The sequence below is a fragment of the Hyla sarda genome, chromosome 2 (genome assembly GCF_029499605.1).
Source record: "Hyla sarda isolate aHylSar1 chromosome 2, aHylSar1.hap1, whole genome shotgun sequence".
NCBI classification, from domain to species: Eukaryota; Metazoa; Chordata; class Amphibia; order Anura; family Hylidae; genus Hyla; species Hyla sarda.
The window spans coordinates 505,006,440-505,022,563 of NC_079190.1; the positions used below are offsets into that span (position 1 = coordinate 505,006,440).

Below are 16,124 nucleotides of genomic sequence, written 5' to 3' on the forward strand. Positions count from 1 at the left end.
GTTCTTATTTGCCCGTAAGGGCCATAGATTTATATTGTTACTTTGTTTGTACTGCCATCAAAACTTTCAATAAAAGCTTCTTAGTTTGATAAAGGGGTAATCCGGAAATATATTTAAAAAAAAAAATAATTAAAAAGCAGCCAATTCCTTCGAAAACCAGCACCACACCTGTTCTCAGGTTATATGTGGTATTACAAATTGGCTCCATTCACTTTAAAAAAGGGGTACTCCGGTGGAAATTTTTTATTTATTTATTTATTTTTTTAAATCAACTGGTGCCAGAAAGTTAAAAACAGATTTGTAAATTACTTCTATAAAAAAAAAAAAAAAAATCTTAATCCTTCCAGTACTTATTAGTGGCTGAATACTACAGAGGAAATGCTTTACTTTTTGGATTTCTCTCCTGTCACGAGCACAGTGCTCTCTACTGACCTCTGCTGTTCATTTTAGGAACTATCCAGAGCAGGAGATAATCCCCATAGCAAACATATGCTGCTCTGGACAGCAGTTCCTAAAATGGACAGCAGAGGTCAGCAGAGAGCACTGTGAGAAAAAAAAAAGCATTTCCTCTGTAGTATACAGCCCCTAAAAAGTACTGGAAGGATTAAGATTTTTTTTTTTTATATAGAAGTAATTTACAAATCTGATTAAGGGTGCGTTCACACGTCGGAATTCTCGCGGATGAATTCCGCGAGCTGAGCTTCCGCCTGGTGGCCGCTGCCGCCGATAGTGCTTCGGCGCTAGGGCCGCGGGGCACTGAGCTGTCACCATTGACGGCTATGCAGTGCTCGCGGAATCCGCGCAAAGAATGAACATGTTCTTTCTTTGCGCGGAACACTTTCAGCGGCGGAAATGTCCGCTGCTGAAATTCCACAGTGTGAACTGGTCTCGCGGAAACATGTTCACACTAATGTTAAAGCTCACACCGCGGAATTCCGCCCGGAAATTCCGTGGGAATTCCGTAGTGTGAACGGGGCCTAACTTTCTGGCACCAGTTGATTAAAAAATAAATAATAATAATAAATTAGTTTTCCACCGGAGTACCCCTTTAATAGAAATCAGCTGCAATACCACACAGCCTGAAGACAGGTGTAGTGCTGTTTTTTTTTTTTTTTTAAAGCTCTGGTTTTCTTATCCTGGATAACCCCTATAATTAAAACTTCAACTTTGCTAACAATTGATATCTTCTACCATTTTTTTCTTTTCTTACCGGAGTACCCCTTTAACAAGCTTTTGCCAGCAGCGCAGGGTATTTCAGGAAGTTCATTCAGCTATTTAACACATCTTTAAAAATATAAATTTTATTTATAATAGTACAAATGACATAAAAAAAAAAACCAATAAACACACACAGCAATCTTTAGTCTGTGTTCACACGTTGCTGTACCGCAACGCAAAAGAGTGTGAATTTGGTAGCGACAATGCGGTATCACAGCGTGTGAACACGGCCTTAGTAAGCGCATTCATTATTATTAGTTTCACAATAATATATATTAATACGATCCTCATGATCACAATTGCCTGCCTTATAATAGAAGAGACTTCGTAAATGCTGGATCCCTTAAAGGGGTACTCCGCTGCTCAGCGTTTGGAACAGACTGTTCCGAACGCTAGAGCCGACGCCTCGTAACGTCATAGTCCCGCCCCCTCAATGCAAGTCTATGGGAGGGGGCGTGACGGCTGTCACGCCCTATCCCATAGACTTGCATTGAGGGGGTGGGGCATGAGGTCACGAGGGGGCGTGGGCTATTACGTCATGAGCTCCCGGCGCACAGTTTGTTCCAAACGCTGAGCAGCGGAGTACCCCCTTAAACATTGCACTAGAAGTCCCAGCAAGCCTTTGCAGCGACAAGTTAAAAAGTATATTAGAAAGTGTCAAAAGTTTATTGAACTTTAAAGGGGTACTCCACCCCAAAACACCTTATTCCCTAGATATCCAAAGAATAGGGGATAAGATGTCTGATCGCGGGGGTCCGGCTGGGCACCCCAGTCATCCGGTGCAGGTGACTGACGACCACAGTTGTCACGCCCCATCCATTCGTGTCTATAGGAGGAGGCGTGATGGCTATGTAAACCAGTCACGCCCCCTCCCATAGACATGAATTGATAGGGCGTGGCGTCACGAACATGGATCCTCCGCAATCAGACATCTTATCCTCTATCCTTTGGATAGGCGATATGATGATTAGGGACTGTGTACCCCTTTAATTGCTTAAAAAGGTATAGAACAGGCTCCGGCTGGCATGAAAAAAATAAATAAAAAAACTCACCTGCCCCTGATCCCCTTCTGCATACATGGAAGAAGCGCCCGGTCAGCTAATCACTGGACAAGGCAAGCCAGGACAGACATGGAGGGGGATCAGGGCAGGAGAGGGTCACTGTTTAGGCCCTGACGACGGAATATTGTGAGGCCGGACAAAAGCACGCATAGCAGATCATAGAGGAAAAAGGCACGCCGGAACGGAAACCACAACGGCTCCTGGAACGAGGAGAGAAGGATCCAGTGTAACGTTGTATCAGATCTGTTAAAAAGAAAATATAAATGTGTTTAAGCGGCTGTCAGATGAATGTGCGTCCTACGTAATGACGGCGAATTATAGGGAGAAGCCTGTACGGATAGTAGCCAAAATGGCACAAAAAGATTTTAGCTGTCCACATAAAAAGTGCCTGAAGAAAAGAGTGGACTCATAGTTATGTATTCATGATGGGAGCGATCACTACACCTTCACTGTGTCCCAAAATGGCGACTGACAGTATATCCCATAAGTGACTCCACCCCTCACAATATATATATATATATATATATATATATACACACAGTATCTCCCATAAGTGACTCCACCCCTCACATTATATACAGTATATCCCATAAGTGACTCCACCCCTCACATTATATATACAGTATATCCCATAAGTGACTCCACCCCTCACATTATATATACAGTATATCCCATAAGTGACTCCACCCCTCACATTATATATACAGTATATCCCATAAGTGACTCCACCCCTCACATTATATATACAGTATATCCCATAAGTGACTCCACCCCTCACATTATATATACAGTATATCCCATAAGTGACTCCACCCCTCACATTATATATACAGTATCTCCCATAAGTGACTCCACCCCTCACATTATATATACAGTATATCCCATAAGTGACCCCACCCCTCACATTATATGTGATAAATCTGCCCCAGTATATCCCATAAGTGACTCCACCCTCACATTTTTTTTTTAAATATTTCCATGTGACAACCCTGAAGAAATGCCCCTCTGCTCCAGTGTAAAGAGTGCACAGCCCGTATAACAGTGTAATGTTGTGTCCCCTCAAAATAACCCAACACGGCCATTAATGTCTAAACCTTGGCTACAAAAGTGAGGACACCCCTCACAAGTGAAAATCTCCCAATTGGGCACAAGGTGTCTATAATATTTTGTGTTGCCGCCATTATTTCCCAGCGTTGCCTTCAGCCTCTTGGACATGGAGTTCACCAGATCTTCACAGGTTGTCCCTTCTCTTCCCTCCTCCATGATGACATCACGGGGCTGGGGGATGTTATAGACCTTGTGCCCCCCACCTTCTGGTTGAGGAGGTCCCACAGATGCCCAATAGGGTTTAGGTCTGGAGACATGCCCGGCCGGTCCATCACCTTTACAAGGCAGTGGTGGTCTTGGAGGTGTTTGGGGTCTTTATCATGTGTGAATACTGTCCTGCGGCCCAGACTCTGAAGGGAGGGGATCCTGCTCTGCCTCAGTATGTCACAGGACATGTTGGCTTTCATGGTTCCCTCAATGATCTGTAGCCCCCAGTCCCAGCAGGACTCATACACCCCCAGACCATGACCCCCCACCACCATGATGGCTGTAGACAGGACACACTTGTCTTTGTCCTCCTCGCCTGGTTGTCACCACACACACCTGACACCAACTGAACCAAATAAGTTTCTCTTGGTCTCATCGGACCCCAGGACATGGTTCCAGTAATTCATGTCCTTAAGTCGCTTGTCTTTGGCAAACTGTTGGCAGGCTTTCTTGTGCTTCATCTTTAGAAGAGGTTTCCATCTGGGACGACAGCCATGCAGACCAATTTGATGCAGTGTGCGGCGTATGGTCTGAGCACTGACAGGCTGAACCCCTACCCTGTTAACCTCTGCAGCAATACTGGCAGCACTCATACATCTATTTCCCAAAGACAAGCATTGGATATGATGCTGAGCATGTGCACTCCTGGTGAGGCCTGTTCTGAGTGTAATCTGTCCTGTGAAACCACTGTATGGTCTTGCCCACCATGCTACAGCTCAGTTTAAGGGTCTTAGAAATCTTCTTATAGCCTAGGCCATCTTATAGAGCAACACATTTTTTCTTTTTGCCATGAGGTGCCATGTTGAACTTCCAGTGACCAGTAGTAGAGAGTGAGAGAGCGATAACACCAAATATAAGACACCTGCTCCCCATTCACACCTTAGACCTTGTAACACTAATGAGTCACATGACACAGGGGAGGGAAATGGCTAATTGGGCCCAATGTGGATATTTCCACTTAGTAGTGTACTTAATTTTGTGTGTAGAGCGATTTTGAGGTAAACCCTGAATGAACACATCACACTTCACACACACAGCCAACACTCCTTTTATTCCCTAGGGGGCGCAAGCAATGCTTAGCGATCAGGCTGGGATCGGTAGTGGGGCCTAGAAGGCGATATGACATACTCACTAAGGTTTGGCTTGGTAATATGCCTCCGGCGTCACAGTTTTGATGCCGCCAAAGTAATCCAGCACCCAAATGTTCGTGATGTTGAGTTTGGCAAAGAACCAGTCGTGGTCACGAGGCCAGCTAGCCATCTCCGGGTGGCGGCTGAACAACGCCATCTTGGCTGCGTCCACCTCCGTAGCGGCCACCTTGGAGAAAAGATACTTGGTTATCCATATACAGTATATCATGTGAGTAATGGTCATACGGGGGGCTTCAGAGGATCTTCACCTTCTGGACGCTGCCAGACACGATGATGTGAGCGCAGAGAGGACTCTGGGGATCGTAGTGCTCCTGCTTGCAATATGGAGTCTGCGCCAAAGACATGGTCAGGGAGGCGTTTGGGTTCACCTGAAATAAAATTACATTAATAAATAAATAAATATAAAAATTGTAAGAACTGGGAGATTAATAATTAATACAAAAAAGAAAGGGAAAATAAAATTGTAATTGTGTATATGGATAATAAAAACATAAATAGGGAATTAAATGGGTAATCCAGGAAAAGCAATCTCTATATATATATATATCTCTGTCTATCTATATATCTATCTCAACTGGCTCCAGACAGTTAAACAGATTTGCAAATTACTTCTATTAAAAAATCTTAATCCTTCCAATAATTACCAGATGCTGAAGTTGAGTTGTTCTTTTCTATCTGGCAACAGAGGTCTCTGCTGACATCTCTGCTTGTCTCGGGAACTGCACAGAGTAGAAGAGGTTTGCTATGGGGATTTGCTTCTACTCTGGACAGTTCCTGAGACAGGTGTCATCAGAGAGGACTTAGAGAAGAACAACTCAACTTCAGCAGCTCATAAGTACTTAAAGGAGTAAGATTTTTTTAATAGAGGTGATTTACTAAATCTGTTTAACTATCTGGAGCCAGTTGAATATATATATATATATATATATATATATATATATATATATATATATATAAAAAAATAAAAGTTTTTCCCTGGATATACCCTTTAATTCAATCAAGTATGAGAAGATATAACCCAGTGGGTCTCCAACCTTTGCAAAACTACAACTCCCAGCATGCCCGGACAGCCAAAGGCTGTTTGGAAAACACTAATATAACACTTTAATTCATAGTATCTTATTATATTATAGTTTCCTATAGAGCAGAGTTTTCCAACCAGGGTGCCTCTAGCTGGGAGTTATGATTTTGCAACAGCTGGAGGCACCCTGGTTGGGAAACATTGCTCTGAATGGAGCGACTGTCATCTGACTGTTTCTCTTTTCATAGAAGTCCTCTAGAAAATATCTTATTTATATTATTTATCTTGTTTTTTAGAATTTATTATATTTTTTTTTTTTTTTTTTTTTTTTTTTTTTTTTTTTTTTTTAGGGATGTCCCGATACCAATACTAGTATCAGTACCAGAACCGATACTAGCCATTTGCATGGTATCGGGGACTCTGTCAATGTACCAGATACCAAATCCGATACATGCTGCCCCGTTCTCCCGTCTGCATCATGGCGTTCCATGGAGGAGCATGTGACACACACACACGTCACTCCATCTCCTCCACTGCGCCCAATGTAACGCTACGGAGGAAGCAGAGTGACATGTATGTCACATGCTCCTCCATAGGACGCCATGATGCGGACGGGAGAACGGGGCAGCGGAGCTGCAGCACCCGACAGAGGACAGCCGCAGGTGAGCTGTCTATAAGGGTGGAGGCTGCTACTAATGTCTAAAGGGGGAGCCTGCTGTCTACAAGGTGGGGTCTGCTGTTTACAAGGGGGGAGGGTCTGCTGTTTACAAGGTGGGGTCTACTGTCTACAAGGGGGCTGCTACTAATGTCTACAAGAGGGGCGGGCTGCTGTCTAAAAGAGGGGGGGCTTCTGCTAATGTCTGCAGGGGGATACTCCCTACTATTAAAGACAATCTTACAGCAGAGTCACCTGCACTAACTTGAATTTATGGGTAGATGATGCAGTTGACCCGGTTTCTACCGCTGCTCACCATGTGGTTATCGGTTTCACCGCCAATGCAAATTCCATGTTCTGTCCAATGGAGAAGAGAGAAATCTTGGCTCATCCTACAGCAGCCGCCTCCATTGTCCACAACAAGGACCCACATATATGGTAAACAGCGCCAGAAACCGCGTCACCCTGGGGTCAGATTCCCTTTAAAATAAAAGTACTCATACTTGGTATCGGCGAGTACTAGAATTAAAGTATCGGTGCTCGTACTCAGTCTTAAAAAAAAAAAAATTGTATCAGGACATCCCTAATTTATATATATATATATATATACGCGCCTGAATGTGAGCCAACATACAGTTACGGCACTTGCAAGGTGTAAACTTATCAGCTCTGCCCGTACATCTGCATTATCCACAGTTCTAGTATACTGGCTCCAATTCTGCCCATTTACCCTCCTTGATGCCACAGCTAAAAGCTACTGCTGCATCTAGGCGGCTGACAGGAAGATTTGTCCCCCTTTATAGTCTGCCCTGCGATGTGACGGTGGGTGCTGATGGGTTACTATGTTACAATGCCAGCCACATAGTTTTGCCTCAAAAACTGCAGTGGCAGCAAAAAGATAAAAATAAAAAAAATAAAAAAAAATGTATATTTTTTATTTCAAAGGCCTTCAACACAAGATGATGAAATGCAGGAAGTTCTTCAAAATTTAGAGAAGTGATTCATTATATAATAAATTAATTAATTATTATTATTATTATTATTATTATTATTATTATTATTATTATTATTATTATTATTATTATTATTATTATTATTATTATTATTATTATTATTATTATTATTATTATTCAAATGTTTCCACGTTTCTGGGACCCCAATCCTGATTTATTGCTATGGGACATATTTTTCTGCGCAGTCACACGGACATGGTTTTGCTCACTGATCACTTCTCTGTCTGTCTCAATGCAGGAGTTGGGCTCTGTCTCCTGCTTCTAGTGATTGGTGGGGGTCTGAGCACCCAGACCCCAACTGATAAAACTTTTGACGGGACAGTAAAAGGCGGACGTACATTTTCAGTGACTGGCGGTTAAACGTTCATTCGGAGAACAATTCTGCATACATGTGAATGCTTAGTACGGCAGAACATTCGTGTGTTGTCTTTGGGGAGGGGTAAGCTGCTGCCAGACAGCTTATCCCTCCCTGAACAAAGGGGTCAGGTGGCAAAGATCCAGCACACCCGACCCCTCTCCCCATGCACATTATATGTCAGGAGCTACATAGTTTAACAGTTGGCCGAAGCAGGTAGCGGGTGGGGCTATCTTGTATAAGGGAGTGTTTCCCAGCCAGGGTGCCTCCAGCTGTTGCCAAACTACAACTTCCAGCATGCCCTGACAGCCCACTGGTATTAGTTGTGTTTAGGAAGCTGAACACGTTTTCATAGCATTCAGCTTCCCTGATCATACATTGTGTATTATAGTGTGCCTCCAGCTGTTGCAAAACTACAACTCCCAGCATGCCCGGACAGCCAGCCAGCTATCAGGGATAAGGCAGTGTTTCCCAACCAGGGTGCCTCCAGTTGTTGCAAAACTACAACTCCCAGCATGCCTGGACAGCCTTCGGCTGTCCAGGCATGCTGGAAGTTGTAGTTTTGCAACAGCTGGAGGCACCCTGGCAAGGAAACACTGCATTAGCCCTGATAGCTGGCTGGCTGCCCGGGCATGGTGGGAGTTGTAGTTTTGCAACAGCTGGAGACACCCTGGCAAGGAAACACTGCATTAGCCCTGATAGCTGGCTGGCTGTCCGGGCATGCTGGGAGTTGTAGTTTTGCAACAGCTGGAGGCACACTATAATACACAATGTATGATCAGGGAAGCTGAATGCTATGAAAACGTGTTCAGCTTCCTAAACACAACTAATACCAGTGGGCTGTCCGGGCATGCTGGAAGTTGTAGTTTTGCAACAGCTGGAGGCACCCTGGCTGGGAAACACTGCCTTATAAAAAGGTGTATAGGCGCCTTCACGCAATAATTGGAATCTCACAGGCAACTAACTTGAGCTTCCATTGCTTTTAGAAGCAAATACATGGTGACAGTCACAAAACATGAGCTATAAAATAAAAAATGATCTAATATATATTAAAAAAAAATAAAAAAACAAAACATTTTTACGTTTTTTGCCCACAATTCCTCTTCATAAAGGGTCGATACAAGTTATAAGTATACCCCCAAAATGATGGCATAAAAAAAAAAAATAAAAAAAAAAAAAATTAATAATATAATTAATTATATATTATTAGAGATGAGCGAACTTACATGAAATTCGATTCGTCACGAACTTCTCGGCTCGGCAGTTGATGACTTTTCCTGCATAAATTAGTTCAGCCTTCAGGTGCTCCGGTGGGCTGGAAAAGGTGGATACAGTCCTAGGAAAGAGTCTCCTAGGACTGTATCCACCTTTTCCAGCCCACGGGAGCACCTGAAAGCTGAACTAATTTATACAGGATAAGTCATCAACTGCCGAGCCGAGAAGTTCGTGACGAATCGAATTTACTGTAAGTTCGCTCATCTCTAATTTATTATTATTATTACTACTACAATAAAGAAGCCCTAATAGGACTACATTCATGGAAAATTTTAAAAAATTGCTCTGGGAATGGACGATAAAAATATAAATAAATATTAAAAATAGGCAATAAAAAAAAAGCAAACAAACTTGAATTGCCACATCCATAAGGAATTAAAGAGCACCTAGTATGTTGCCCTATGATAAAAATAAAAATACATCCTGGCTCTGGAGTCACATGGTGTGGCAGAAAGATTAGGATTATAAATAAGTATTGTAGTTCTCTGCAGACACATGTAGAAGCTGCAGCTGGCGCTGGGTCATGTGACCACACATTACGAAACCGTCTGCTTTCTGCTGTGTCATCTGCTGAGTCACCGAGAAAAAGCTACAGGGACATTTGTTTAGACTTTAGATCTTAAAACAATAATTCACAACAATAATAAAAATAATTCTAATAATGATAATAAAGTAATTAACAAAATAAATTCTGATTATCTGGAAACACTAAGGGTATGTTCACACTACCAAATTAAAAGGGGTACTTCACTGGAAAACTGGTGCCAGAAAGTTATACAGATATCAAAATTACTTCTATATAAAAATCTTAAAGGGGTACTCCGGTGAAAACCTTTTTTCTTTTAAATCAACTGGTGGCAGAAAGTGAAACATATTTGTAAATTACTTCTATTAAAAAAATCTTAATCCTTCCTGTACTTATTAGCTGCTGAATACTACAGAGGAAATTCTTTTATTTTTGGAATGTTCTCTGATGACATCACGAGCACAGTTCTCTCTGCTGACGTTATTATTATAATAATAACACTATTTATTGTTGTCCTTAGTGGGATTTGAACCCAAGTCCCCAGCACTGCAAGGCAGCAGTGCTAACCACTGAGCCACCATGCTGCCCTTAGCATACATCTGCTATGCATCTGCTATGCATGGTTGCTAAAATGGACAGAGATGTCAGCAGAGAGCACTGTGCTCGTGATGTCATCAGTGTTCCAAAAAGAAAGGAATTTCCTCTGTAGCATTCAGCAGCTGATAAGTACTGGAAGGATTAAGATTTTTTAATAGAAGTAATTTACAAATATGTTTCATTTTCTGCCACCAGTTGATTTAAAAGAAAAAAGGTTTTCACCAGAGTACCCCTTTAATCCTTCCAGTACTGATCAGCTGCTGTATACTACACAGGAAGTTCTTTTCTTTTTGAATTTATTTTCTTTCTGACCACAGTGCTCTCTGCTGACACCTCTGTCCATGTCAGGAACTTTCCAGAGTAGAAGCAAATCCCCATAGTAACCTCTCCTGCTCCGGACAGTTCCTGACATGGACAGAGGTCAACAGAGAGCACTGTGGTCAGAAAGAAGAGAAATTCAAAAAGAAAAGAACTTCCTGTGTAGTATACAGCAGCTGATCAGCACTGGAAGGATTAAGATTTTTTTAAATAGAATTTACAAATCTGTTTAACTTTCTGGCACCAGTTGATTTAAAGTTGATTTTTTTTCCCCATCGGAGTAACCCTTTAAGCGAGGAAAATTTCCTCGCTTAAAGGGGTACTCGGTGAAAAACTTTTTTTTTTTTTTTAAATCAACTGGTGCCAGGAAATTAAACAGATTTGTAAATTACTTCTATTAAAAAAATCTTAATCCTTCCTGTACTTATTAGCTGCTGAATACTACAGTGGAAATTCTTTTCCGTTTGAAACAGAGCTCTCTGCTGACATCACGAGCACAGTGCTCTCTGCTGACATCTCTGTCCATTTTTAGGAACTGTCCAGGATAAAAGGAAATCCCCATAGCGAACATATGCAGTGCTGGACAGTTCATAAAATGGACAGAGATGTCAGCAGAGAGCACTGTGCTCGTGATGTCAGCAGAGAGCTCTGTGTTCCAAAAAGAAAAGAATTTCCACTGTAGTATTCAGCAGCTAATAAGTACAGGAAGGATTAAGATTATTTAATAGAAGTAAATTACAAATCTGTTTAACTTTCTGGCACCAGTTGATTTAAATAAATAAATAAATAAATAAATAAACGTTTTTTCACTGGAGTACCCCTTTAATTCCTCTAGGGACTCACATAATTTTCTATGGAGCAGAAGTAATGCAGTGACACCACATTTGCCCTGCCACAATACATCGCTTTGTAATGTAAATGCAATTAAAGTTGCTTTGTGCTCTGGGGGTGATCGCCCGACCACTCATGAACCCTCCTGTAGCTCCTCCGGACCACCAAGAAGAGCCAAGGCCGATGTGAGATCTCGCTTATTCGCTGTGGGACTGTCACATGGCTTCACTGCTGAGAGGCGGCTCATGCTTGGTGGTCTGTGGGGGCGTGTCACGCCCCCTCCATAGGCTTGCATTGAGGGGGTGGAGTGTGATGTCACACGGGGGCGGAGCCGTGACGTCACTATGCTCCGTCCCCGTGATCGCCAGTAATCAGACCCAGAGCCAGCACGCTCCGGGTGCTGATTCTAACGGGGTGCGGCGTGGAAGATCACGGGGGTCCCCAGCGGCGGGACCCCCGCGATCAGGCATCTTATCCCCTATCCTTTGGATAGGGGATAAGATGTCTTAGCGCCGGAGTACCCCTTTAACATGTTCATTCTTTTGGCGGATAAGTTTCCACGGCCGTATTTTTCGCCGTTGAATGGGTCTTCCGATGGCTTTCGTCATGTGATAGCAGGGATGGATCTAGACTTAGAAGTCTTAGGTGAAAGTCGAACATGATGCCCTCCTGACATAACTAACTCACAATTAAGATATGCCCCTAGTAGGTAGGACCCCTCCCCCCACTGGGTAGAAACTCCCAGTAGCTAGCTAGGTAGAGAACCTCTTCTCTTAGGTTGAAGCCCCTAGTAGTAAAGTAGTCAGGTAGGTAGGCAACCTCCTATTAGGAAAATGCCCCTATCAAGTAGTTTTTCCCCAATAAGTTCCCCTCACTTACCTTCCCTCTGCTCCCGCACTGAAACCTCTGCATCCTCCGATCTGTTAGTGGTGCAGAACCTTCTCCTGCATGCCCGAGCGGTGCAGGACCTTCTCCTGCATGCCCGAGCGGTGCAGGACCTTCTCCTGCATGCCCGAGCGGTGCAGGACCTTCTCCTGCATGCCCGAGCGGTGCAGGACCTTCTCCTGCATGCCCGAGCGGTGCAGGACCTTCTCCTGCATGCCCGAGCGGTGCAGGACCTTCTCCTGCATGCCCGAGCGGTGCAGGACCTTCTCCTGCATGCCCGAGCGGTGCAGGACCTTCTCCTGCATGCCCGAGCGGTGCAGGACCTGGCATACAATGAAATGATGTCATCGTGCAGCAGGTCCTGCACCACTCCGGATAATGGAGCAGACGATGAAGAAGCCTCAGTATTTTTATTTTTTTAATGATCTGCTGGTATTGGGGATATTTGCACGGTCTGCTATATGCGCCAATACCAGTATCTGTATCTTTGGCTGCCCAGGCATGCTGGGAGTTTTTTTTAAACAGCTGGAGGCACACTGGTTGGGAAACACTGACACAGACATCATGACTAAGGTCTGCTAAGTCCGAAACGGGTTGAATTTTCAGCTATACTCCATGATGCCCTTATTTATAGAATTTTGCACAATGAAGTATGTTTTTCTACCTGGTGCTGAACAATCTCATTCTTTTCTATATAGAAGATTGTGACCCCTTCACTACATTCTATGAGGGCGTCACTGTAACCCCTGCTGAGGCCCCAAACACCAGCGCCTGCAGAGAGATAAGCTGTGTCCTCTACACAGGGCCCCCGGGGGATTATATAATTTGGGTAGGACAGGGGGTGTAAGGAGGATATTACACAATCACTGATCGAGTGTTATTATAAATAAAAATTTCAAAAATAAATATTGTTAATAATAATAATAATAATATCAATAATATGACAAAACCACTTAGTTACTGGTCCAGTGATATATTATTGTATTAGTAGTTATAAAAAAAAAAATATATATATATATATATATATATACACACACACACACACACACACCATTTACTACTACATCAGCGATTGTAATATTTCCCCAATGTCATATGATTTGTAATATTTAAAAAATATATATATTTTTTATTTAATTATTACTATTAACCTTTATTTTTATAACAATAAAAATAAAGGTTAATAGTAATAATTAAATTTAAAAAATATATATATTTTTTTTTTAAATATTACAAAACAAATAAAAGAATATAACAGAACAAATCACATGACATGGGGAATATAACACAATCACTGATCTAGTGTTGTTATAAATAAAAATTCTAAAATAAGTATAGTTAATAATAATAATATGACAAAACAACTCAATTACTGGCCCAGAGATATTATATTATGCTATTAAATCTATTTTTTTTACTACTACATCAGCGATTATATTTCCCCAATGTCATATGATTTGTTTTGTAAGAATACTTTTTTTTTTTTTTTTTTTTTATTTAATTACTATTATTAACCATAATTTTTATTGTTAAAACAAACTATAAAACAAAACATATGACATGGGAAATATATCATAATCACTGATCTTGTAACATTATTAAAGGGGTATTCCGCCCCAAGACATCTTATCTCCTAGACATCTTATCCTTATCCAAAGGATAGGGGATAAGATGTCAGATCGCCGCGGTCCCGCTGCTGGGGACCCCGGGGATCGCCACTGCGGCACCGCGCTATCATTACAGCACAGAGCGAGTTCGCTCTGCACGTAATGACGGGCAATACAGGGGACGGAGTATCGTTATGTCATGGCTCCGCCCCTCGTGATGTCACGAACTCGCTCTGTGCTGTAATGATAGCGCGGTGCCGCAGCGGGGATCCCCGGCGATCTGACATCTTATCCCCTATCCTTTGGATAGGGGATAAGATGTCTAGGGGCGGAATACCCCTTTAAATAAAGATAGTAAAAAATGGTTTAAATAATCATAATAATAAAAGCTGTTCTTACAAAATGTACTTTTACTATGTGCGTATTAAACATTTTTTACTATCTTTTTATTAATAATGTTACAAGATCAGTGATTGTGATATATTTCCCATGTCATATGATTTTTTACATTACAAAACAAATCACACGACATTGGAGAAAAATTACAATTATAATTTTTTAATATTTCCCCAATGACGTGATTTGTTTTGTAATATAAAAAAAAAAAAATAATAATAATATATATTTTATATTCATTATTAATTAATTTGTTAAAAAAAAATATAACAAAATCATATGACATGGGGAATAATAGAGATGAGCGAACTTACAGTAAATTCGATTCGTCACGAACTTCTCGGCTCGGCAGTTGATGACTTATCCTGCATAAATTAGTTCAGCTTTCAGGTGCTCCCGTGGGCTGGAAAAGGTGGATACAATCCTAAGACTCTTTCCTAGGAATGTATCCATCTTTTCCAGCCCACCGAAGCACCGGAAAGCTGAACTAATTTATGAAGGATAAATCATCAACTGCCGAGCCGAGAAGTTCGTGACGAATCGAATTTACTGTAAGTTCGCTCATCTCTAGGGAATATATCACAATCACTGATCTTGTAACATTATTAATAAAAAGATAGTAAAAAAAATGTTTAATGATAATATCAAAAGTCATAATAAAAATATATTTTTACTAAAAATATTACTAGATCAGTAATTATGTTATACACTAATTTGTAATAGTTTCTCTATTATAAATATATAACAAAACAAATCATACGTGACAATATACACAGTTACATTTCTACTGGATGATGGGACGTTTTCGGATGATTGAACATTTAGTAGAGTTATGAATCGTTAGGGTCAGGTGGGGCGCTGGATTATCAAATATTGTGGATTATCAATTGATAGATTAAATAAAAATCGATACAGAATGAAATCCGGTATTTGGTCACTGTCCCTTTAAATGCAAAGTTTTTAAATTTGAAACAAACAGCGAGAATTCCACATGGCGGATACATTGTATCTCTCGTCGTCTCCATGGTAACGGCTCACCTGCAGGTCCTGCACGGAGATCTCCATGGTGGTCAGGTAGAAGTAGAGGACTCCGCTGCTGTGGCCCCGGGGCCCGTCACTCACAGAGAACACATTGGAGAAGGGCTGTCCGCGGACCGGGTCATGGCTGGAGATAGTAGCCAGGGCGCCCCAGTCACAGCGGTGAGCCACATAGCGGGCCACCCGGGCCGTCTCATTACGAGGGGGGATATCGGCCGCGGCCAGGGACAAGACCAGAAGGAAAACCGCGGACACCCCCCAAATCAGGATGATACCACCCCGAGCCATCCTCACAGACTGCAGGACTGCACTGACAGCGGGAGAACAACACCGCCTTAGGGGAGGAGCCGGGGCGCCGTCCAGCCAATAGGAGATTAGGACGGCGCCACGTAGCCAATCAGAGAACACTAAGCGATAGCGGGCGCGCGGATCAGGACGTAAACAACGCAAAAGACTCCGCCCAAGTGGCTCTGCCAACCAGAATAGAGGAAAGGGATAAGGGGGCGTGACCTTTATGTGTAGCTGTACCCTCATTGGTTTATACCTGCGAGCAGGTGAGGTAAACCGTCCAATCAGGTCACAGCAACACCTGACAGGAAAAGAAAAACAAAAACCGAAACTAGAATAAGTTTTAACTAATTGTTTCCCAACCAGTGTGCCTCCAGCTGTTGCAAAACTACAACTTCCAGCATGCCCGGACAGCCTTTGGCTGTCCGGGCATGCTGGGAGTTGTAGTTTTGCAACAAACTGCGAGCACCCTGGTTGGAAAACACTGCTTTAACCCCTTGAGGGCACAGCCCGTTTTTTTTATTTTTGGCGTTTTCGTTTTTTCTTCCTCACCTTTTAAAAGCCATAACGCTTTT

At 42.3% G+C, this 16,124-nt stretch overlaps 1 protein-coding gene across 2 annotated transcripts; it reads right to left on the reverse strand.

Annotated features, from left to right (window-relative positions):
• Nucleotides 1-1,315: 1,315 nt before the first annotated feature.
• On the reverse strand, nucleotides 1,316-15,677 carry CREG1 (cellular repressor of E1A stimulated genes 1). 2 transcript variants are annotated; one of them, XM_056560939.1, is made up of 4 exons: nucleotides 15,262-15,674; nucleotides 4,993-5,112; nucleotides 4,726-4,910; nucleotides 1,316-2,522 (listed from the first exon to the last, which is right to left on the reverse strand). In XM_056560939.1, coding segments are annotated over exons 1-4 (594 nt in total). In that variant the 5' UTR covers nucleotides 15,550-15,674; the 3' UTR covers nucleotides 1,316-2,521. The 2 variants fall into 2 exon arrangements, with proteins under 2 accessions (XP_056416914.1, XP_056416915.1); XM_056560940.1 differs by lacking the exon at nucleotides 1,316-2,522 and having other exon boundaries at nucleotides 4,603-4,910; nucleotides 15,262-15,677.
• Nucleotides 15,678-16,124: the final 447 nt, after the last annotated feature.